General features: G+C 48.4%; 1 protein-coding gene across 1 annotated transcript in view; it reads left to right on the top strand.

Moving 5' to 3' along the window:
* The window catches only part of sema5a (sema domain, seven thrombospondin repeats (type 1 and type 1-like), transmembrane domain (TM) and short cytoplasmic domain, (semaphorin) 5A), a 136960-nt gene that overhangs the window by 45277 nt on the left and 67079 nt on the right, over positions 1 to 24604 (top strand). The window contains exons 3-6 of the mRNA XM_080019970.1: positions 4214 to 4313; positions 7304 to 7349; positions 18715 to 18777; positions 21767 to 21865. Of these exons, the coding sequence (XP_079876096.1) occupies positions 4214 to 4313; positions 7304 to 7349; positions 18715 to 18777; positions 21767 to 21865 (308 nt within the window). The remainder of the gene's footprint in view (positions 1 to 4213; positions 4314 to 7303; positions 7350 to 18714; positions 18778 to 21766; positions 21866 to 24604) is intronic.

The following is a 24604-nucleotide window of genomic DNA, read 5'->3' as shown; positions in this document are numbered from 1 at the left end:
CATTTCAATAAACAACATTGATCAATACTGTGTGTGTCTGTTATATATGCATCTGCATACAGTGTGAGTATGCGTACAATAATTACCATAGAAGCTGATGTTTGTGTTTAAAGCTGTGTTTATAAATAGAATTGAATGTTACTGCGGCGTGTGTATATCTTACTCATAGGGCATGGGATAGTCCCATGACGGAGACACCTCTCGGAAGGGTCATCCCCGCCTTTCTTTCCACAGCTTTATTCTCAAGCTGAGCCGGTGTCTGTTTTCAACGTGTCCAAATGGTGTCCCCGGTTCCTCCGCATGCTGCAACGGGGCCGCATTTAGACCCAATTGGCCCCTGACTTATACCGACGGGCGGCTCCCATCTCGAATTCACGGCAACACAAAGAAAAGCCATTTGGGTTCTAAAAATGGGTTCCACATGGCTCCCTCCTTGCCGGTCTGCCGGTGTTACAGAGCACGACTGGCATGGCCTCTGACAACGGAGGTAAATATTTGTGCATCCTGCTGTTTCCCTTCCCTGTCAACCGCTCCGTTCCGGAACGGGAAATAACATCACGGGTAATCAGCGACAGCTGGATCAGGACAGTGCTCTATTTTTGGAAGGTAGGAGGGGGATACGATTTTGTGTGCGTGTGTGTGTGTGTGTGTGTGTGTGTGTGTGTGTGTGTGTGTGTGTGTGTGTGTGTGTGTGTGTGTGTGTGTGTGGTGTGTGTGTGTGTGTGTGTGCACGCGCGCGTGTGAGTGTGCGTTTAGAAGAAAGAAGATAGGGTATTAAGTTGAGCTGGCCTCTATTTCAATATTCTGTGTGCATTCTGTGAGTCTTTTTGTGTCTGTGTCTGTGTCTGTGTGTGTCTGTGTCTGTGTCTGTGTCTGTTTGTGTGTGTGTGTGTGTGTGTGTGTGTGTGTGTGTGTGTGTGTGTGTGTGTGTGTGCAGGGAATTCATGGTTTCACTTCGCTAAGGGCACTGGCTCTGCTTTCTGAGTTGTCGTCCTGATCCGTGTGTGGTGTGTGTGTGCCTGTCTGTGTGTGTGTGTGTGTGCGTGTGTGTGTGTGTGTGTGTGTGTGTGTGTGTGTGTGTGTCTGTCTGTGTGTACGTGGGTGTGTGTGTGTGTCTGTATTTTATGCCTCTGTCTCATCAGCAGCCAAAACTCCGATCCAGCCAGCTACGCCAGCATGGCTGTGGATGCGATTACATTATCACACATGAAGTATGGGAAAGGGAAGGAGGGAGGGGGGTCAGGGTGGGTAGGGGTAAGTTATTTATTAGCAAGGACAAAATGAGAGGAGTCCCACTTTTTAATTTTAATTCGGGAGATTAGAGCCACAAGGCAGATTTCGGCGTACAAACAGTGCTTGGAACTCCGCCCGAAGGAGTTAAACTGTCGCCGCTCAACACGTGTACAGAGGTGGACCGGAGCACAAATCAACGTGATTAGTCTCGTAATATTTTCTTTGTTATCCTCCTCCTTTATGCACCACGGCGAGTACGGTAAACCCCCCTGATTTACGACGTCGCTAAACCGCCTCGGGGTCTGACTTTGCGTTACTCCCCGCGTCGTTTCCCCCCTCCGGAGCCTTGGGAGCGGCATCTGCTGTTTATGAATACTTACGCACGGTCGCCTGGCCTCGCCGCCGCGAGCCGTAAATCCCTGTGAGCGCCGTTGTGTTCAATTAGAACCTCGTAACCCCCCGACACACACACACTCACACACTCCTCCTCCTCCTCCTCCTCCTCCTCCTCTCTCGGAATTGTGCACGTATCCACGCGCGTGCGCACGGATACGCCGTGACACCACCCCATGCTCCCCTCCCACCCCAACATCCCCATCCTCCCCTGTTGCGTCTTGGGAGATTTATGGGAAGATGCCAGGCTCGTCAAGCGGCATCTTTCTCCCCGAGGGGTGTGTGTGTGTGTGTGTGTGTGTGTGTGTGCCTGTGTGTGTGTGTGTGTGTGCGGGTGTTGCGGCGTTGGGGGGTTGGGATGGGGGGTCCACTACCGCATTTGTATTCCGAATGAATGTTCTAGTTGGCGTGGAACACAAGCTTTAAACAATGTGTGTCTCCGTCAAGTAAAAAACAACTCCCAGGTATTGACTCTCAGCGAGGGGCCGATGAAAACATATTCACTTCAGGAGCCGTAAAGTTGGACGCTGTTGGGGTGGGGGGGTTTTTGTTTTGGTTTTGGGTTTTCTTTCTTTCTTTTTTTTCTCACCCGTCTCACGGTCTTCACTTCGGCTGGTGTGAGCTCCACCGGAGTGTTGGGAGGGGGAGGCTGAAGGAAATGTCTCTGTAAAGTCTTGACAAGCGGATGAGTTTTCCTCCGGCCCCGGTGCAGTAGACGCTCTTTGAAGGGCCCCGCCCACCCGCCGCTCCCCCTTTTGAGTCAGAAATCTCGCATTTGACAGGGGAAGCCAACGTGAGCGCTTCTGATGCCGCCCGCCCGGAAAATTGGGTGAGGCGGCTCTGAAGGGAGAGGCAGATGAAGTGCTTTGGGAGAGAGAGAGAGAGAGAGAGAGAGAGAGAGAGAGGGAGAGAGAGAGAGAGAGGGAGAAAGACAGTCGCCTGTCCCCCGTTCCTTTACCCGCGACTCCGATTGAAAATCCTCCGGGTCGATTTTCGAGGTGAGGGAGATAAACGCCGAGGCCGAAACTGTGGTCTGAGAAGCGCATTCCGCACACATTTCTGAGGTGGGAATTGAGTTTTTGGGGTTTTTTTGAACAGCTGTAGCATTACCGGAAAGTTTTGTCGACCTCACCTTTGTCAGACGAGGAAGCGGAACCGCTTTAGAAACAAACTGAACCACCAGGAGGTCGCGTCTTGGTTTAATCTGAGCAGTAAACGGAGGACTTGGAATCCAGCCTGTTGAGTCGTACGGTACATACATCCCCATCAGGATGGCTTGACCAGCCCTATCAGATAACCAGACAGTGAGACGGGCATCTTGGCCCCGTAGACACCCGCCCCCGGGGCCTGTGATTCGATTGGTCAGGGGTTAATGGTCCGGGCAACATGACGACAGCCGTGTTGTGGATAGGATGTCAACATCTGTCTGGCGATGCAGTCTATACGTCTCTCCCGCTCTCTGCTGACGCTGTCTCCTGTGTGTGTGCGTGTGTGTGTGTCTGTGTGTGTGTGTGTGTGTGTGTGTGTCTGTGTGTGTGTGTGTGGTGGGGTGTCTCACAAATTGTATCAGCTATATTAGTAATCACTCAAATGGACTGGAAGCCTCAAGACTCACGAGCAACAAGGTCAATCAATGATCCATTTGTCGTGGTTTCTATTGTTTTAGGTTTAACAAGTTGATGAATGGGAGGAAATAATACATAAAATGATCTTTATTGCAGGATCAAATAAAATAACACAGGATTCTACAATTGTGAACTATAACACTCACAGTATTACCATACATTGGTTCTAATAGCCCTTAGAAGGAAAACTGGGTTAATCCACCAATATAATTTGTGCAATTGTGTTTGCATCAGCAGCTTTTTAAGCTTATTGGGCATTTCTCTCTCTAATTCAATGTTAGAATGCAGGGTTGGATCTCGAGGGGTTGGATAGTAGAAGTTGGACCATATTACTGTTGTTTCTCCCTGCTATATCAAGGCTATAAACTCTCAGCGCATTTCACTTTTCAAGAACGACTTTTCAACGCCACGCGCGATACGAAAGAAAAACTGCGAGAGGACGAGAGAATGGGAAGAGTCAGCGCTACGAAGCGAAGCGTCTCGGTCTCCTACTCTTTGGGCGCGCTGCAACTTGGGGAAGCGCAAACGCAAAAAAAGCGAGCGCGACGGAAGCCAACACACGCAGGTAGGCAGAACACGAGCGAATCCAGAAAACGCAGCCCAATGCTTTGCAAATTAGAAAGACAGATTAAAGTTAAAATGAAAATGAGAGCGTCTGAAACAACGCGGGCTCAACTTCACGCGACAGTTTTGCGGGGTCGGAACCGATTTTTTACTTTTCCCCTCCTATCCTCCGCCCCCACGATCCAGACGGCGGGTATCCGATCGGTGGCCTTTCGAGCTCGCTCCCATCCGTCAAACGGCGGCGGCAGCCGCCAGATGGACGAGGCGTAACGCTGCGATGACCTTTAAACGGCGCCCGGGTGACCCCCGCAGTGCGATCCGGCGCGGTGGGGGTGGGGGGGGGGGGTTGTCTCCGGTCTCACATTGTCTCACGGCGTCTCCTCTGACCCTCCTTGCAGAGATGGAGCCGTGGATCTTCAGGTTCAAGGCCGAGGGCACGGTGGATTATTCACAGTTGACCTTCGACCCCGGCCAGAACGAGCTGATTGTCGGAGCCAGGTAAAGCCCCCGTCTCTCGCCCGCCTTCTCTCCTCGGCGCCGCCTCTCTTCTTCCGTCGGCCTCTTCCGACCTCCTCCGTCCTGTCATTCTTTTCTCCTTCCCGTCTCCCTCTCTCGGCTTTGTTCTCTCATTTTTAATGCCATTGTGTGTCATTTTCGTGTCATCGCTTATTTCTCCGACAATAGCGTCTATGTCATGATATCGCTCTTTGTCCTCTTTCTTCTCTCTCTCTCTCTCTCTCTCTCTCTCTCGCTCTGTCTCTCTCTCTCTCTTTCTCTCTGTGTGTGTCAGTGTGGTGCATGAATAATGACCACCCTCTTCTGTAAATGTCCTCATATGCCACAGAAAAGAAAACTGCTTGGGAGTTTACTTCCAAACCCTCTGTCTGTGTGTGCGTTCCCACGTGGCTGTTATTGAAAGTGGGTTTAAAGAAAGTTGTGCGTGTGTGTGTGTGTGTGTGTGTGTGTGTGTGTGTGTGTGTGTATGTGTGTGTGTGTGTGCGTGTGTGTGTGTGTGTGCGGGCGGGCGCGCATGCGTGTGTGTGTGTGGCCGAGGACAGGGGCTTATGCTATCTCCCTGTGTAAGTCTCAGACTGGAAGCAGATGAAGTGTGTCCTGCACTTGGGCTAATAGCTTTATATTCGATACAAAGCCACTCCTGCTTCAGAGCTTGAACAGGAGAGAAGCAGGGAGCCGGAGCAGCACTAACACACCGTGCAGGGAGATTAATGCACCTCACATAATTTTGTAGGAAAGGATGACTAAGGGAAGAAAAAAACAATATTTATTTACGTGTGCATTTATTTATTTACGTCATTTTTGTTTGTTTATATGTTTAAATTGACTATATTAACAAAAGATGTACGCAAGATTTTGTTATAAATTCAGGAACCACTGAATAACATATAGCATACAGTAAGTGATATGATCATATATTGTTTTCATTATTTTCACTGACAAGTAAAAAGCTTAATTCAAGAACAGTTTTTTTTCTCAACTCGGCTTTCGATGCACAAAACGTTGTGATACAAGGAAATAATCACCACGTTATGAGTGACAGGTGAAGATAAGATAACACTTCTGCCGGTGTCACGGCAGCAGAATTGAGAGAACAGTGCAAGTTAAATGAGGAGATAAAAATAAAAATGCAATGAGATATAGCATGTATACAAACAGAAGTAAACAGGGAGTGACACTAAGCTACAGTACAGTAACTTGTAAGCCCGATACGTGCAGGTGGCGGGTACGCTGAAGAAAATAACACATTATTACACAGCGACAAGCCTCCATATGGAAAGCATGGACTGCGATTTGGGTTATATTTATATTTTGAGAATTGCTTTCTGCCTTCTGACACTTTGCTGTCGACTCCGACGGAGGCAATTCCTCTGCCTCCGCGACGCCCGGCGTGCCCAAAAAACACCACAAAGAAATAAGGGATTAAATTGAATTCTCGGCTCCAATCTGACATCTGTTAAGTGTCTCGCTGTGGATTGTGAGCGAGCGCGGCTGGATTGATGGCTGCGTTCGGGCCCAAGCATATGAGGAGTTAACGGAGCGAAAGAGAAATCAATGCAAATATCGATACAATACGCGGTGGGGAGGTATGGGTGGGTATTTGTGTGCACGTTTATGTGCGTGTGTGTGTGTGTGTGTGTGTGTGTGTGTGTGTGTGTGTGTGTGTGTGTGTGTGTGTGTGTGTGTGTGAGCTGAACTTCCCAAGTGTTGGCACATATTGCCCCTGACGCAGATGGTTAAAATGTCCTTATAGCGTAATGAAGATAAGATAAGGCAAACTAGCACTTTATTAATCCCCAAAGGGAGATTCAGGTGTTATTATCTCATTTTTACAGTAATTTGTGTCTTTCTCCGTTGCACTGTATTTCTGCTGCTTTAACGTCTCAATTTCCCCCCCAGGACTAATAAAGTGTGATCTTAACTTACCTTATTTTATTTTGTTTTATCTAATAGATATGTGCACATCAATAAATGCAAGTGAACGCTCAGCTGTAATTTCCAGCTTTTTAGATCGCCCTGTGTGTTCTTACATAAAGCGCCCGGGCTGTTACCGGTTACTACACCAATATTTCACGAGAGAAAATTTATCAGGACAGCATTTTCTTTCCCCAAAAAGTTATATATATATATATATATATATAAGTTATTTATATATATATATACAGTATATATACACACATATATATATATATATATATATATATATATAAAAGAAAAAAAACTTGCCGGTATTATCGTCACAAAGTTATAGTAATTGTGTACTATGGCGTCTCAGACGGGGCCTGAGGCGAGACCATACTAGCGCTCATTAAAGTGATGTTTTGGGGGGCTGAATCTTCCTCGCCGTATCTCTCACTCTATCTCCTCTCTCTCTCTCTCGCTCTCTCTCTCTCTCTCTCTCTCTGCCTCCTCCTCTTCCTCTCTTCCTTTTCTTTCCCCCTCTCTCCTTTACACACCGAACCTTTGTCCTCTCGAGACCAGAGCGTGAAAAAAGGTCTTCCCCGCCCTCGGCCCGGCGCCGTCGACGCCGTCAACGTATGTTCGCTGTTCTGATTTTTCCCGTCGCGGTCCCCGAATTCCGCGGGAGCGCAGTCCCCCTGCCGCTCCCCTGCCGCAACGCAAAAGGTTAACAAAGCGGTAAAGCCGTAGGAGATTTATGATGATGGATTTTTGAAAAAACAATCACCCCCGTTTTTCGCCGATTTGCATCGACCCTCTTTTTAAAGGACTTCGACGCAGAAGCGCGTTTGTGAACACAGAACAGAGGAGGAGGAGGAGGAGGAGGAGGAGGAGGAGGGGATGGGGAAATGAAAGTAAAGGGCAGATGATGGAGTGCAAACGACCAAAGGGAAAGAAAAGCAGTGTTCAGAGCCATTCGCATTTCATCCACTCGTCCTTTCGCCGAGTTCATCTCGCGTTGGGAAAAAAAATGACCCCCCTTGAACTCGCCTGCTTCTCTCTTGTCATTCCAGAAATCACCTCTTCAGACTCAGCCTGGAAGACCTGACGCTGATCCAGGTGAGTCTTCAGTCTCTCGCTCTCTCCCTCCCCCTCTCTCCCTCTCTCTCTTATCCCTCTCTCTCTCTCTCCAATTTGAGCGAGCGGGCGGGCTCCCTCCCTTGTCTGCGGTCACGGGCGATTATTGACGCTCTCGCCGGCGCAGGCGTCGACGCGGCGCCATTCGCCGCCGACGAGCCGCCAACGCCCCCAAGCCCCCGAGGCGGCGGCGCTAAGTGGCTTAGCATTTCACGCGTCACAACAGCCCCACTTCAGGTGGAGTGACAGCGGGTTGGGTTCGGCCGCATGCACAGCTGTCTGCCGCCGAGGTGGATTTGGCTGCGAGGGAGCGAGACAATGTTGACAACCTGTAAGCCCCCGGCGTAGCGCTCGTACCCCCACGCGCTCACGGCTTACTGCGAGTCACACGCCCGCTCGTCAATCTTCACATTTTGTTTCGTGGTTCTCTGCCCTTTTTTTTTTTTGTGTCGCTTTTTCAGGCATGCTGAATTTTATGTCCTTCTTCTCTGTCCTTTCGAGAATTGGCGGTTGTAAAACCCTCCCTCCGCCCCGGCTCTGACCGCCCTTCTTGAGTCCATGTTTTTTAAGCACTGCTGTCCCAAACTCAACTCTTTTTTTAGATTTCGGAGATTTCAAAGATGGAAGGAGATAAAGCAATGTCATTTATTTTCTTCATATATTTCTCGTCTTTGTCCCTGGAACAAAAAGATAACAAATGGCCACACAAGTGGCTTGCGTTACTCAGTTGGGCTTAAATTGGGCTTAAATTGGGCTTAAGTTGGGCTTAAGTTGGGCTTCAGTTGGTCTGAAGTTGGTCTTAAATTGGTCTTAAGTTGGACTTAAATTGGACTTAAGTTGGGCTTAAGTTGGTCTTAAGTTGGTCTCAAGTTGGGTTTGCCACCTTTAGGTCTTGGACCTGACCCGACTCAATAAGCGTTGACGGCAGACTTAACTTGGACTCTACCCCCGTCAAAAACCTTGGTCCTGACTGGAGCGGGCCTCGACCCCAACAGCAGAGGCTCGGAAGAAGAAGTTTGAAAAGCAGGAGAAGAAGTAGGAGTTCAGGTGCTTAGTCACAACACTGAGCTCAAAGCAAGGCCGCTGCCACTAATTTGATGTGGAATTGCCTGGAGTGATATGCTCTGTGGGCCGCCGAGCGTGGACTTATTTCTTCCCTTCCTTCTTCCGATGTGGGTACGACTTTTCTCCGCGCAATCTCTCTTTTTTTTTGATACTGGCAACCGCGGCGTGGGCTCACATCCCTTGTGGCGTTAAGCGTTTTGATACCCACTGAGCACCCAGCAAACATTGACACATTTAGGATTTATTTTGTTTCCTCATTCTAGGAGGTGGCAGCAGGCTCCCGTGATGAGGCTCGGTGCTCGTCGTTGACAACCTCGGAAAACACCCGCGAAAGAAATTGGGTGGGGAGAAAGAGGAGAGCGGGAGGGATAGGCGGAGAGAGAATGTCAGGATGGAACAAATGGAGAGCGACGGCGCCGGCGTGGATATAAATCCGTCTGAGGATTCAAGAGAGGAGGAATCGGAGAAAATAAGAATTAAGAATGAATTGGAAGGATGGAATCAGGGTGAAGAGCGACACGCGTAACGGGATGAGACAAGAAAGGGAGGGAGAGAGAACGATAGAGAAAGAGAGAGAGAGAGAGGAAGCACGCTGGCAGGAGATGGGTATGTAGAGGAAGCCCCCCCACGGAGAAAAAAAATGCTAATTCCGCAGGGAGGCAGCCTTTTGTGGCTGCTCGTCGGGACAAAAGATGCTCCGTGCCGTCCGCTCCCCAAATCATCCCTCTTTCTGTATCTTATCCTCCGCTCAGCCAGCGCAGCACAATTCTCGAGGGATATTCCACCGGGGCCCATTCAGCTCCTTGCCTCTTCTGTGCTGGGAACCGGCCCCGGTCGTCCACCCGCCAAGGCCCCGCCCCAATTTAGACTGACCCACGGACCACTTCCTGCTTTTGCATCCGGCTGGACCGGGGCCACGGAGTCAAGGACGAGGCCGTTTATGCCCCGGGGGCCTGAGTTGGAGGAGCGTCGGTGCTATTCCTTTTGCTTCCGTCGCTCACTCCCCCGCTCCCCTTCTTATCTCCATCATGGAACGCAAGGATTAATTGCATCGAGAGATCCGACTGCGACCATCGCCGGGTTTTATGTATGTCATCTTTACCGCGCTTCAATGAAAAATAGGTCCAATTAATTCCCCCGCTAGCGTTGCCGCGCCGCTCCGTTCTCCGCCGCCTCCATTACCGGTGGATCCAAGAGATTGACGGGCTACCGCAGACACTAATAAGTAGGCGAGACTAACCCGCAAGAGTTTTCAAAGGAGATTCAGTTGTTGTTCTGTTTATTTCGTACATTTGCGCTGGTGTTCGGAGTCAAGAGTTTTTGTACGAGTGTTCTCACTTCCCGTCGGAAGGAAAGCAAGCTAAGAGCTCCTGCACACCTACGCACGTCTCTTTGATTTCATAGCCTCCCCGTGCATCAGCCCCGTCGGATCATGCCCCATGGCAGTGATTCGTTCTGCATGGCTGGCAGCGTTAAGATGCGAGGCACGAGGCACGAAATGGATTGATGGAGCGGGGGGCTTAGGTTTTTTTTTTTGTTTTTTTTTCCCAATCAAGTACAATCGGCCCATAACCCGAGAGGGAGGGATATAATTACCATCTGATCGATGATGCCCCGGTTACATTCTCCCTATGTACAGCCGCATTAAACATCTATAAACATGGCCAAAAAAAATATGCCACGGAGGTCATTTGCTTCAAGACAAACATAACGAATCCCACCCGCCGCCCTCGGCCACAGAGTGATTAGTCGTGTTCAAACTCCCACGTCAGAAAATTTTTTCCGAATTAACCGCGGTCATGCCGCTGTTTGGGAGGCATTTGAGAGCGGTGGCGGTGAGGCGGTGAGGCGACTCAGCGCCCCGGGCCCAAACTGCTTTACTTGGCCCCGCAGATCAATTCAGTCTGGACCCAGCAATCATAATCTCCTAAGTAAATACTGTCCTTGCCCGGTAGTAATGAAAAATAGAAAAAGTCAAGATCAACGGGACGCGAGAGCGCAGCTGTTTGAGAGGAGAGATGATGTTAAGCCGTCTCAGAACTTTCCCCCTTTCATTATTTGTGCGTCTTCTGGAGGCGTCCCCTTCGGATTTCGCCTCCTTTCCGCTCTAAATGGAGGGGGTTCAATCACTAGATATGAAGGTTTGTCTGAGGAACTGTTTACAGCACAGTCGAGCACTTTGAGAATCCTAAAAAGTTAAAGGAGGAACGCTCCTATGGGGCGCCGAAGGCAAAAATTTGGTTACAATTTTCTAGTTCATATGTTTTTAATATTTGGGACACTTTCCTCACATTTAGCTCAGTTTACTCACATTTGAGACAGAAATGAACGTAAAAATATGTAAATGTACACAATATAATATGCAATAGAGAAATGTTAATTATAAATGTTCACTCTAAATGTTAAATTTAAATGTTAAATCTTAATTTTAAATTGAAATGTTGAATCTTAATGTTACATCTAAATCTAAATGTTAAATCTAAATGTTAAATCTAAATGTTAAATCTAAATGATAAATCGAAATCAGGGGCGCCGGAATAGGGGGGACACCGGGATCGTTTGTCCCCCCATTTTCAGGTATTACGGTAATATTGGCTGTCCCTAGCTTCAGCCCCGAATGTGTTTTATGAATCACTCCCCGGTCTAAAATAGTTCCGCATGGCCGGCTCTCCCTGATCACTCCCTCTCTGACGGTACGGACTGTGCCCACGACGTGACAGTGATGAGGCGCCCATGATCGGTGTACCAAAACAGTGTGTTTTTATTTTAGATGTAGATTATTTTATTTTACTCTGTTTCCTTATGGAATGGAACAGGCTCTGTGCTTGATGGGGACACATCCCCCCCCATAATCAAATTTGCATTTTAATTTTTACATGCTCGTATGAGCATTCTATGGCAATATTTAATGACAATGGAAAAGCTGTTTGAAATGTAAAATCCTACCCTGTACAGTGGACAATATTCAAATCTTAATTCAAATTAGAAATTTGAAATGCAATATAGACAATGTAACCTCCTTTTTCATTTATACAAGCAATATTTCCATCATTACAATTTATTGGAATTTTCTAGCAATTTAAAATATGAAAATGAAAACAGCATTTGACATTTCATTTTCAAAGACTATCACACGTGACTATTCTGAACGATATCATCTTACTGAGTACCACTTGAAATGGGGGGGGGGGCTGTTTCCTGTTTCCTTCCACAGGGTTCAGGCCTACTGCACCCATCTTGCTGTCAGACCTTCCCCATATGTTTAACGTTGTCCTCCTTCCCCTTATAACCCTGCCTCGATCCCTGCCTCCATTCCTGCCAACCTCTGTCAGCTGAATCCGCCCCGGCGTGGCTCCCACGAGCCACTGTCCACTGTTGCTCTTCCTGCTGCAGAGAGGCCCAAGCATTGATGAATTGAGTGCGATGCATTTGCATTGTGTCCACAACCCATTGTGTTGCCAGCGCTGATGAACGACCGCGCCGCCTTGGACTAGAACTCTACCCAAAAAGAATAAAACGCTGTTCGCTTTTAGAACCCGATACTAGCTCGGCACCCTCTTTGACAAGGTAAAGCTAACAAGATGCAGATGCTCATTGTTCTCAGCGGTAACAATAGTCACAGCATCAGATCATGTGCCAGGACCGTTTCTTGCTTTTTGGGGGCCGTAGGCAAAATGATCTTTGGGAGCCCCTATTTTGTGAAACTATGGTGGGGGGGATTCAAAACCCTCTGAGGCGGTCGAGGGGCATGCATTTACAGTAACAGGCTAGATCGGTAAAAAACACTTAATCTCTTCATCCCCAAATGCACCTCATTTGAGATGCAGCTTTCCACCGTATGTCAATCTTTTCTATCAATTACAAGGTAATAAACATGAAATTCTTAATTGCGCCTAATAAAATTATGAATATTTTTAGTGTAAAGGGAACATTATACTCTTGCCTAATGATGGCCATTCCCATGCTCAATTATGTGTGATTAGTTGCTGCACCAAATTGTGGGTTAATTACCCAGCTTTGGTACACTTTCTAGACATTTTTGACCAGGGTTTTGGGAAAAGGGTCAAAAATCCCCCCCAAAAGATCCACCGAAGACCTCATGACCTGTGTTGCAGTGTCAATAACTTTTGAAAAATTGAGATATGTGCGATTTTGACGATTGGCTGACCGGCAATATTTTCCGAAATTGGCTCAGAAAAACCCACTTATCTCTAATGTACCTGGACATCCCAAACATTTTCTGAACGGTCTAGGCGTCTAGATTCTGGGTATAGAGTTTTTTTTTTTCTTCCTTTTATTTTAACCTTTGTTGTCAGCATGCTTGGCATACAACTTAGAGTATTTGTATGCCATTGCACCTAGGACAGAGTTAATCTGCAAGTGGAGTTCAACTTCTCAACCTGCAATCCTTTATTCATTCTTTAATCGCTGAGAATCTGCTGCAATAACTGTCCTGTGCACGACCTGTGGGATGACAAAAGCCCGGCTTTTTGTTCCACAAGCCCGCCACCGATCCCCATCTTCGGGTCTAGGGTTTCACGAGGTGAGGCACCATGAGGCCACATTTCATCACAGTGAAATTGGGCTCCTTGGATTCACAAGGGTCTCAGCTTTGTTGCCATACCCAATTTCTACAATTCCATGACTGTTTAGGTACCACAGTGTGCAGAAACAGCCAAAGGGAAAAAAAGGCGAACATGCATTAACACCTTTTTATAACTGCATGCAGAACATGGTGTGAGAACCCTGGAGCTAAAGTACCCAATCTAGCTGATATGTGTCAGACAGGGCTGTAAAGGTGAGACTCTTGCAGTTCTAATGAGCCCTAATTTCATTCCGGTATCTTAATGTGAGAGGTCAAGGGACCTGTTTGAAAATAGTCATGCCCATTTACCTTTGTCAAAAAAGATCGGCAACTTTGTAACTATGACGTGGAACCTAGAATGACATGCTACACACCTACGGATTCGCCTTGATGTCTGGTTTCTGCTAATACCAGAAGCTTACCAGAAGCTTAAAAACGGAGCTCCCGAGAATCGCTAAACACAGACGGCGCTAAAAAGGCTAAAATGGCAGCTCGGGGGGCCCCCTGGTAGGAGGTAGATGGTTACTTTCCATTCTCTCTGGTTAAGGCGAAAGACATGTTTACCCTGTTGTGTTTCATCTCTCATCTCGCACGATTACATGTTGTCAACCCGACAATTAGACCAGTTACCGCTAATTGGCACCAAAAAGAACAACTGTACAAGAGCTTTTCTAATTAGATTGCCGGAAGCGACTTATTTGACTATTCAAAGGCACGCAATATGGACACCGTAGACGAGGCAGGGGGATCCAGATAACAACATGTGCAGTTATGAACGGATGGGAATTGATAGGAAAAGTTTGACGAACGGGAGCCAGGTGAGACCCGAGGCGAAGCCCGTTCAGACGACGTGAAATCGGTCCGGCAAATGCGGGAGCGGCGACGCACGGCGCGGACGGGCCGTCGTAGGCGGCGCGGCGCGGCCAGCGCGGCGTCTCACGTCCCCGAGGAAATTCCCTCGCGTCCCTTTTTCTTTTTCCTTTTTTTTTTTTTTTTGCTGCTTTGTTTGACGGGTGTGACAGCGCCGACGATGAGTTCAGCGACTTTGACCGCTCTCCCAGCGTCCCTGACACTGATCAGTCCTTGCCCACCCGCCCCCGCCCCCAAAGTCCTGCTAAAATGCGCGGCGGGTCCCGGCATGACGAGCCGTCTGGTCAGACTCGTGCAAATCTTGAGCGACGTGAAAAAGAAAAACAGCGCAGACCGATGGGGCGTTTAGATCCGACACCGAGGCTAATTCCGTGTGTAAATCTTTCAGGGGCTTACATCAGCACACATCAGTCTGAATAGCAAATGTTGTGCCAGCACATCAAAAGGTAACGTCAGCCGTTCACGAGACGGATTAGATTTCCCTGGCCCGGGATTGTCCGGCTTTATGGTCCCCACCACCCCCCCGCCGCAATGAAGCACGCAGCCGGTCGTTTCTCCGCCCCAGACGGCCGTCAGGAGGCGGTGCGTGCTCTCCGCGTTCTCTTTATGCAAAATATATTCAATACCGTGTCTGGGTACAGCTCTGCTTCGGAATGCAAGCCCTCGCTCGATGCGCTCCCTCCAGTGGCTCCCTCCCTCCCTCCCTCTCTCCCACTCCTTCCTCTGTTCGCCCGGCTCGCTTTCTGTCCCGGCCCCTCTCTCTCTCTCTCTCTCTCTCTCTCTCTCTCTCTCTCTCGCTCTCTCTCTCCCGCCCGCACCCATCTCACGGTGACAGCAGCCCCTCAGCGTTGGGGTTGGAACACAGCGGTGCATCTCTTAGGTTCCCGGTCGCGGAGGGACCGGGGAACATTGCACGGCCTGTCATCGGGATTCTATTCTCCGGCTTCTCCGCGGCGCTGAATGAGGGCCGCCGACTCTGCCGAAGTCTCTTTCCGTCTACGTCCGTCGGAAAAAAGCTTAATCTTTCACTCTGTCCCAAGTTCCTCATCTACAGTATTTTTTTAATCGCTATCGCTTTCCCAGCTCTTTCCTTTTCCTCTGGATTTTGAAATTGAAAAGGAGGGCTGACAGGAGCGCGTCAATGGTCCTTTAATGAGTGTGAACGACACTGCGGCATTAGCATAGCTGGGATCCTGTTCGGGACTCTGGTCCATTTGAGGCCCGGCAATCCGATAAATTCTCGTGTAAATCTGCCGACTCTAAGGGGGCGAAGGCTTCCGGTCTTAAAGCCGCCATCTCTATGCGGAGAAAAACCATCTTAAAGTCCTCTCTGCGCTCAGAAAGGTGCGGCAGTAAAGCAAATGCCCCGGTAAAGATGGATAAAAAACGGCATCATCTCAAGTTATTTGTTGGTGTGCGGGGGGGGGGGGCGGTGTGATTTAAGCAGCCACATCTAGTTAATTGGGCCCAGGATCAGGGGTGGCTGTTGCTGTTGCTCATCAGAGCAATTGATGAGCACGGGTTAAATCACCCATCCCCACACACGAGGAAGCGGAGCCTTCTTCATAACAACGTTCCATCAGCTCCTGCCCTTGTTACATCTTGCCACTGTCTTCACTAAAATGGTTTGTCTTCATCATTATCGCCAGCATGTGTCTCTGTGTCGGGGAGTCAGGGAAAAGGAGAAAAAAAGCGGGGAAAAGCCACTCGGGCGACGTGCGGCAGGAGAACCGCCGCAGTCGTTTTGTATTATATCGTGATCGATTTTGACAGTGGACATGAGTGAGTAAGACTTGAGGCCCGCAGGGTTTATCCCCCTGCGATAAGTGGAACCACTCTCTGTGCCCACATTGGGCTCTTCCGGGACTCACTGCAGCGCTGCAAGTGCTGATGAGTGTGGTTTGTGTGGGGGTGACTGGCCCTCAAAATAGCCGCTTTGGCCTGGAATGTGAACTGGCACAGATGAAAGCCACACACACACACACACACACACACACACACACACACACACACACACAGAAAGACTCATACATACAAAATTGAAATAGACGCCAGCTCTACTTAATACTTTTCTTAATCTTTTCTCCTCTAGATACATGCCCTAAACACTTTTACTTTATCCTCCTACTCATACTTTTGTGTATGTGCGCGCGCGTGTGTGTGTGTGTGTCAGTGTGTCTCTATGGCTACTAAAGTCAGTTGAGGTGGTGGAGTTAAAGCCTCTATAGGGGACACAGAGGGGCAACCTGGGAGCTGTTTATAGAAAAACAAATGGAACAACCTTTCAGAGCCCAGGAGGGGTTTAGAATCTCTTTTCCCCCTGTCCAAACATTAAAAACTTCCGCGATATTGAACGGGAAAAGTTATCTCCACTTTTTGCTAAAGATGGCTAATCTATTCCCACATAGTGAAGGCATTTGTCACTGTCAGCGATCCGGGCGGAGTTGTAGCTCTGTGGCCACAGTTGAATTCTTTGAATAGCAATTTTAATTGTTTTGTGTGACTAAAAGTACGGTCGGCTGCGATGCATTTCAAACGGAGCTGGGCTTCATCCAACTGAATGGAGCGGATCGACGACTGCCGACGAGCTCGCGGCTTCACGGCGACAGGCAACGTTGAGCGGAATTCAACTTTATGCAAATGAGCAGCGCCCGGCGCCGGGTGCCGGCCAATAGAAGGGAAGATACGCTCTACGTATATTATTTTTTTTAAATGTGCACACGGCGCCACCTATCTATATAATGTATATTTAATGCGGAAAAGGGAAAGAGGTTTGAAATGCCTGGCACGCCCACAACAGCCAGTCCACTTTGAGCCGCCCACAAACGCCAGGGGCACAGACGCCCCGTCGCCGGCGGTGTGACTTTACCGTTAGAGCAGTAGCTGTCTCTTTGGATACGTTCGCACTGCAAGCCTTAGCGCTCAATTCTGATTCATTGCTCGGATCCAATTTTTTTTGCTTGGCTGTTCACATTATTTTTTTCGAATGCGGCCAATATCAGATCCCGGTGTGAACGGGTCACGGTCCTGAACCGAAGACGTCACGCGCAGCACACTGTCATATGGAAGCAAAACATGGCAGGCAAATGCACCGTGAGCCGGCACGGTCCGCGGCGGCCCGGTGGCTGTCGGGTGGAATGAAATCTTTAAATCCAGACAGGGGCACAGTGCTTTTTTTTTTGTTTCGTTCAATAAGGAAGTTTAGTAAAATTAAATACAAACACCCCCCATTGCTCCCTCAGAGGGCACACGTGCTTACACACACACACACACACACACACAAACACACACACACACACAAATCACACACACACACGCACAATTTTAGATCCACTGCTATTGATAAAACACGTGGGTGCTCCCCCGCCGGGTCGGTATATTTATGTATAATTTTTTCCCCTCCCCCCGCTGCATTTGCTGCTTAACGGTGGGGGTGCGGGTGCCATGGGGCGGAGGGGCCGCGGTGCGCCTCGCTCTGCTCGCCGGTCCGTCATAATATAAAAGGTTTTATATTCAAAATTGTAATTTCTCCTACCTGTTTTACTTTAAAATTGACACAGAATAATTATTTATTACTTGTTAATTGTGAGCCATAGGTTCCCGACCCCCGCTCTAGAGTGACGAAAAAGTCGCACAAATTCCGAATCGACTGTTCAGACTGGGTCAGGTCGCATTGCAAAAAATCGGACCCGTATCCGATCCGGGACCTCATACGACAGTGGCCCGATTCCATATTGAACAGATCAGATTCCACGTGATTTGTGCTGTTCACACTGTCAAGAAAAAAAACAAACATATCTGAGTCACATATGAGGCAAAAAAAAAAAATCACATCCGGGCCACTTTTGCCATTAGTGTGAACGTAGCCTTCGTGCCATATCAAGTTTTCAATTTGAATTAAAGTGTCACTCTTTGAGCGGCAGTGGCTAGCGCCAGCCACAGTGAGTTCTGCCCCCTCAAAAACGGCCAGTGACGACAGATCCCCCCCCTGGGGGTCACACTGAATTTAAAACGGTACAAAAAGAGTGAAAGAGAACCGAGTGTGTCAATAATTGCCCTCCTCCTTTAATTAAATTGCAAAATGCATCCCACTCTTTCCTTCTCACATCACAATGGCACATTTCAAGAGGCTTTGAGTCCAAATTCCCGCTCTACAAATAAACCAAATTGGCATTCCGCTCTCCGCATCCTTGTCTCTTATTTCTTAGGCTCGGTGCCGACCCGGAGGAGAATCGGTTTGTGTGTTTGTCGGGGCCTACTATACACATGACATTTAGAACCTTTTTCACATCGCGACCCTCAATTTGATCCGCGTGATTTAGTCCAGACTTCCATACCGGTCTATCCTCGAGTTAGGCAGACAACAGTGAAACTAGGATCGAAACCCATGGAATTACCGAAATAATGGAATAATGAAGTTTAACTCTTGGTAATTTCGCTGGGGACCCCTTGAAAGACCGTCGCCGGTTTCACAGCCGCATCCTCTTTCAAGCCCTGTCTCCGAAAAATGCAAAGACCGATGTTCCACAACCCGCTTAAAAACAATCACCGCCTAATCTTGTTTCACAATTTTGCAGCCATGCAAATGTCCATGTCTTCGATGGCAATTTGCCTCCCAAGTTTCGCCTCCAGAAGTCAAATGTCTTTCAACAAGTCGACGTTTTTCCAAAGCTCGGGCTCGCTTCTTGTTTTGCTTTTTGTTTTTTTTTTTCGGTTTGTGAGCGTTTTTCAAACGCCGGTCGGTGGCATTGTGGCTCAGTGTTTTATGTGAGCGCCTCGTGCTGGTTTATTGGCTTTCCTTAACCCTGCTGTTCCCTCTCTCCGCAGGAGGCTGAGTGGCACTGCGACGAGTTCACCAAGGGCGCCTGCTTCAGCCGCGGAAAATCTGAGGTGAGCCGAAACGACGCCTCAACGCTTGGAAAGTTTGCTTTGTATGGTAAAAAAAAAACGCTGGGGAAAAAAACGTAACTGTAACCGAGGCGACGCCGGGAATCCCTGGTGGCTCGGAAGCTGCGGCGCTGAGGCTCTTTCCGCTCCGGTTTTTACTCGGACATATTTTCCATTTGATCAGATTTGCAAATTATTGGTCCATCAATTTCATTGTCCCTAAATAAACACTTCCAATATACTCAATGAAACAAATGCATTTAATTCTGCAGACAGTTTGCCAATATTCTGTTGTGGCAATTTGCATTTTTATTAAAAAAGAAAAAGTTAGTTATGGATTTCAATTTTAAAATTCAAAAAAACAACAACCACCACAACAACCATCACAATGGTTCCCAGGGATCGACGAGGTGTAAAATCGACGTGAATCGTGACCATGAGGTGCATTTGGTGGCCTGTGAGCATCTTCCCTTTAAGTAAAATGAGTATCCAAATCCAGATCCACACATTTATTCTGATAAGCCCCTTTCTGTTCAGTTGAATTTGTGAAGCCAATTCAATTACATTTCTTACTTAATTAATTCCCGAAGGGTAATTAAATTTTTGGGCATCGTAAAACACAGCAAAAACAAAAAAGAAACAGACAAACACACCAGTGCTATGATAGGGCTGGAAGTAAAAATAATAATAATAATAAAGATGATGATAATAATAATAATAACAATAATAATAATAATAATAATAATAATAATAATAATAATAATATAATGGTGATGATGATTATAATAATAATAATAGTAACAAAAATAAATTGAAAATTGAAAAGATATAATGGCGACTTGACTCTCAAACGAATGCCGATGAAGCTAACTTGACACATTTGACAAACCGTGTGTGTGTGTGTGTGTGTGTGTGTGTGTGTGTGTGTGTGTGTGTGTGTGTGTGTGTGTGTGTGTGCGTACGTGCCTGTTTGTGTGCGTCTTTGAGAGAGAGAGAGAGAGAGAGAGAGAGAGATTGTGAGTACTAGGTGGGGGCCTCGCATCTATTCATCCTCCTGTGAAAGGTGGTTTGGGACCCATAATAGTTATGCAAGGTCTCGCCAGCCCATAATGACTATTGTAACTTGGAGACCAAAGCAATCTGGCTCCTTAAACGTCTCCCCCGCCTTGCGGAGCACACTCTTATTTTTCTGGCCGTCTCCCATGTGAGCCTGGCATCCTGTGATCTACACCCGAAAATAGCATTAAAACACTTTGTGCTCCAGCTGACAAAGCCTTTCGATGGTTTATTCCTGAGTTCAGCGCACAGCAGTATCCAGTATCCAGCAAGTTATTTTACCGATACCCCCGCCACCTCCACCAAAACCTTGTGAATTTACAAGCCGTCGTCGGTTACACATTTTTTAAAATTATTTTTATTTTTTTTACTTGAACGCCACACGTCTGCTCCTATCTGGCGAGTTTGGTTCATTTGAAACCGGGAGAAGACGGGTGCTAAATTGACTTGACGGGACTCGACTGGCCTTTCTTCCCTGTTGTTTTTAGACGCAGTGTTGCCATGCGTGGCCGCCTTTGTATTGCGCCGCGGAGGGGGAACGTTTGTCAGGAAGTTTTCATAAACAAGTCAGAGCTGTGAGGCCGGGCAAATTAAATACTCTGTTCTTCGCCGTCAACTGCCGGGGAGAAAAGAGTCGAAATATGCACGCGCCACCTGCACACACACACACACACACACACATACAGTGCACACGGTACACAAGCACACGCACACACGCACACACACACACACACACACACACACAGGCATATACGATAACATGAACCAACCTTTCAAGTGTACAGGTACAAGTGTGTATAACAATCTTTGCACGTGCAAAAGTAGTTGTGCACACACACACACACACACACACACACACACAAACACACACACACACACACACACACACACTCAGACTGTGCATAGCAGTAAGAAACTAATTATTTTACGAGTCAGCCCATATTGTTTTGAGGGAAATATAAACTCTCTTCTCCTACCGTCTCCCATGGTACCCTCCAGTAGTGTGTGTGCGTGTGTGCGCGTGTGTGCGTGTGTGTGTGTGTGTGTGTGTGTGTGCGTACGTGCGTGCGTGCGTGTGTGGGTTTGCTCTGGGCATCTCAAGTAGCTGGGAGACAAAAGTTGATTTACAGCCTTTTAAATCTTCACGTCACTAACACACAGGGCAGGGACTCCTCACATGGAGGGCACCTTGAGAGTGTTTTATTGCCTTAGCGAGGGTACCGAAAAAAAATGAAAACAACACATCGCTCCGATGTGACTCCCGGTGACTAATGCTGCTTTGCTTCTGAGCCCCGTTGATGGAAGTCTTTGGAAACCGACGGTAACGCGCATAGTTCAGCGGCGTTTTCATGGCAATCAGCCCCCACATCAATCAGCCGCCCGGCGGCTTCTCACGCCTTTTAACCGGCTCAACGCCGTCGCCCGTCACCAGCAACCTTTGATTACTTTTTAAAACCTCCGACTTTTTTCGCGGGGAGGGAACTCTCTTGAATAATGAATGTAGATTGGAGGCCCCCGGAAGCGGCACCGTGCAAAAATAACCTTATAAATCACGGCCTCCTCGATCGTGGCGGATCCTGGATCGTTTTTTTTTTTCTGCGGGGAGGGGGTGGAAAAGGCTCTCTCTCTCTCTCTCTCTCTCTCTCTCTCTCTCTCTCTCTCTCTGCAAACATTTCTTCTTCTCCCGCCGCCTCCATCCGTCTCGGAGTCCCCTTCAGCTCCCGCCTGCAGTCCGTTCCCCCACGCTGAGCCGAGATGCGACGTTAACCGCGCAGACATTCGCCCTGATGCGCCGCCGGGTGCTTCATCTGTTTTCCAATACCGAACGGCCGCCACCCTTCAATACTCATTGGTGCAGGCGACGCCGATATATGTGGGTTTTTTTTGTGTATTTATGCATTTATGGATGTGTGTGTGCGCTTGGTTTTGTCTGCAGGAGGAGTGTCAGAACTACATCCGAGTGCTGCTGGTGAACGGGAACCGGCTGTTTACCTGCGGAACCAACGCCTTCACGCCCATATGCACCAACCGCACGGTAACCAAACCAATTTGGTTAAAAACGACGACAACAAAAAACAACCTGTGTCTATATTTCCCCTCATTCCGCCCATTCTCTCGCGTCGCCGCTTTTTGTTCACTTTCTTTTTTAACCAAGCTGCCATGCCCTTTCCCTCGCCTTGTATCTTGGAATCTGGCATTTTTAGATAAGGGCCTCATCTGCCCTCTTTTGGGTCCATCTCCGTGCATTTCCTCTCGGGCAGCTTTGCCGCAGGTTTTAGCGACCGGCTCCTCTATCCGTCCCCCCGCCCTTTGAACAAGCATTATTTTCTTCCACGCAACCGGGCCCTCGGCTTCCAAACGTTTTAAAATAGTGCCCGGTGAAGTAAAATAACAGACTTTTTTTATAAATCTTTTTTTGATGTTTTGTAAATGTCACAGTAACCCTCTTCACTTCAGGACAGAGTTTCGAAATCTCTGTTTCACGGCGGACGAGGAGGAGGAGGAGGGGGTGTCGGCGGCTGACTATTGTGATTTGTTTTTTCCAACCAAAAGCTCCGTACTCAAAGGTCATAGAATCACAACAAAGCTGTTTACCACTGTGGAAAACAAAATACTCATGGTTTTAATGTCACACCGTTATGGTGGTTGTGTTTCATCAGGGGCTGCACCAGTTTTTGCCCCGTTAATGTCAGGTCGGGTGGGCTCCGGGATCGCTCCTGGACACGTTTACTGCGGAGGGTGATGGATGAACAGAGAGAGGGGGAGGGAGAGAGAGAGAGGGAGAGAGAGAGTCTAGTAGTTACATAAACATTTGGGCTGGATTCAACAGCTGCAACGGCTTTTGTTTTAGACTTCTCTCCCCCCGCCTCGGAGGATGATCACCAGGGCCGCCACAAAGGGGACGGCGTTGATTATGATCCCATTCGTAAGGTTGATGTTAGTGCTGAACGGCTGCTGCTGTCGCTGAGGGTGGCGGCGGTGGCGGCAGCGGTGTTTGTTTTTTTCCGGAGGGATGGACTTTGGCAGGGACATTCTGATTTTAGAGTGCAAATTCGATAGGAGAAGATTAACACTTTATTGATCCCTGGGGGAGGAAGGTGTATGTGCATCTTTGCTGTTTGTATCGCAAATCGGAATTTTAGAATCGGAACGATTTCCAAACATGATCAAACTAAAGCTATTAGTGTTCTATTAGATAAACAAGCTAATAGACTAATCGTTTAAAAAACAAAGCAATAAAAATATTTACGCCCCAAAAAGATAGACACATAAATCATCCCCTGAGGGAAATTAGTGAAAACAGCAGACAAAATAAACAGATCGCAAAAAATTACTGATACCCATATCCATAAACAGATATTTAAGTGCTTGAAAAGTGTAGGACAGCCCACTTACACTGACATATTGTGGGATTTGGCAATGTGACTACAGTAATGGGAAGAAAAGCATTAATATTAAATGCAAAAAAAAAAATCCATTCATTTAAGTTTCAACTGTAAATGTTTCATATTGAAGTTGCGTCGTAATTGATCAGGTCGAGCGCCTCTTTTCTCCCAAAGACAGCGAGAACCGAAAGTCGTGCTGCGCCTCATGTTGAAATTGCACAGATTCAGCGAGGAGCTCTGCCAATGGAGTATAGTCAGTAATGTTCATTGTCCCAGCGGCTTTTGGATGAAATTCTATCTGGAACCCTGACACGGAACCACGATGAAAACAACAGGTCTGCGGTCGATTCCAGAGTCGCGGGAGATCCCGTTCCCCTGACTTCCGGGGTTGAAACCGTTCGATTCGCTCTGTGCGGGGGGGGGGGGCGTCTCGGGCTGGGGGTGGAGGGGATGATCAGAGGGCGGAGGAGGCGGACGTTGACAAGGCGGTCTCGACACAGGAGATCGTCGTCGTCAGGGAGCCCCCGGGCCGACGCTTGAAGCATTGAAACGCCGGATCTTTAATCGCACTTCCATTCCTGACAGATTCCTCTTTTATATAGCGAGGAGTCGGAGCGTTCCCCCCTCCTCCGTCTTCCGACATTACTCTCTCCGTCTCGCCGTCGCCGGAGACGGACAGCCGCTGGAAGTGTCCCGCCGCGGCCGCCAGCTGCAGCCGCGTGGCACAGGGAGCACTTTCATTCCGCAGCGTTAATATGCGCCGAGGACGGAGTTGGGTCCGTCATCTCTTTATTCCGGGTATCGCTTTCCGTCTTCGCCTTCCCCTCTTTCCTCCCACAAAGAACCTATTGACCCTCCCGAACAGCTCCCCGCGGCCCACGCGATCGGTCCCGTCAATACCGGCCTTTCATCCGGGCCAGGCACGGGTTCACGGGCGCCAGACAGGGCCTCTCTGTTGTGGAGCGGGTCAGAGCTGGAGGTGGCGGGAGTTAACAGAACCCTTGATCCCGATCGACCCGCTCCCCAGAAAAGAAACGTCGGGCAGGGAGGGGGTGCGGGGGCACCTGCTTCCTCAAAATGTGCTCCCAACGGACCCCCGGCGTCCGCAGTGAAATGCGCCGGGCGAACCGGGAGATTTTTGCCGGCCCGTCGAGGGGAACGTGGCCGGCGACGGCGGGCGCGCTGGCTGTCGCCGTGCGATGCGGACGTCGGAGTTGCGCCGGCGTAAAGACCTTTTTTTTTAGACGCGGATAAAACCCTTTGATTTCAAAATACGTCTTCTAAAGACTTGGGTCCTCGCCGGTATTGAGTCGCCGATGGCTGACATTTTTAGTTGCAATTATGGCGGATTTTGAAGAGCCTGTGTTCTTCATGTTGCGAATTGTATT

This window comes from Zeus faber (assembly GCF_960531495.2).
Source record: "Zeus faber genome assembly, chromosome: 19".
NCBI lineage: Eukaryota > Metazoa > Chordata > Actinopteri > Zeiformes > Zeidae > Zeus > Zeus faber.
Note: the sequence above shows the minus strand (reverse complement) of the source record. Positions and strands in the feature narration are given on the sequence as shown.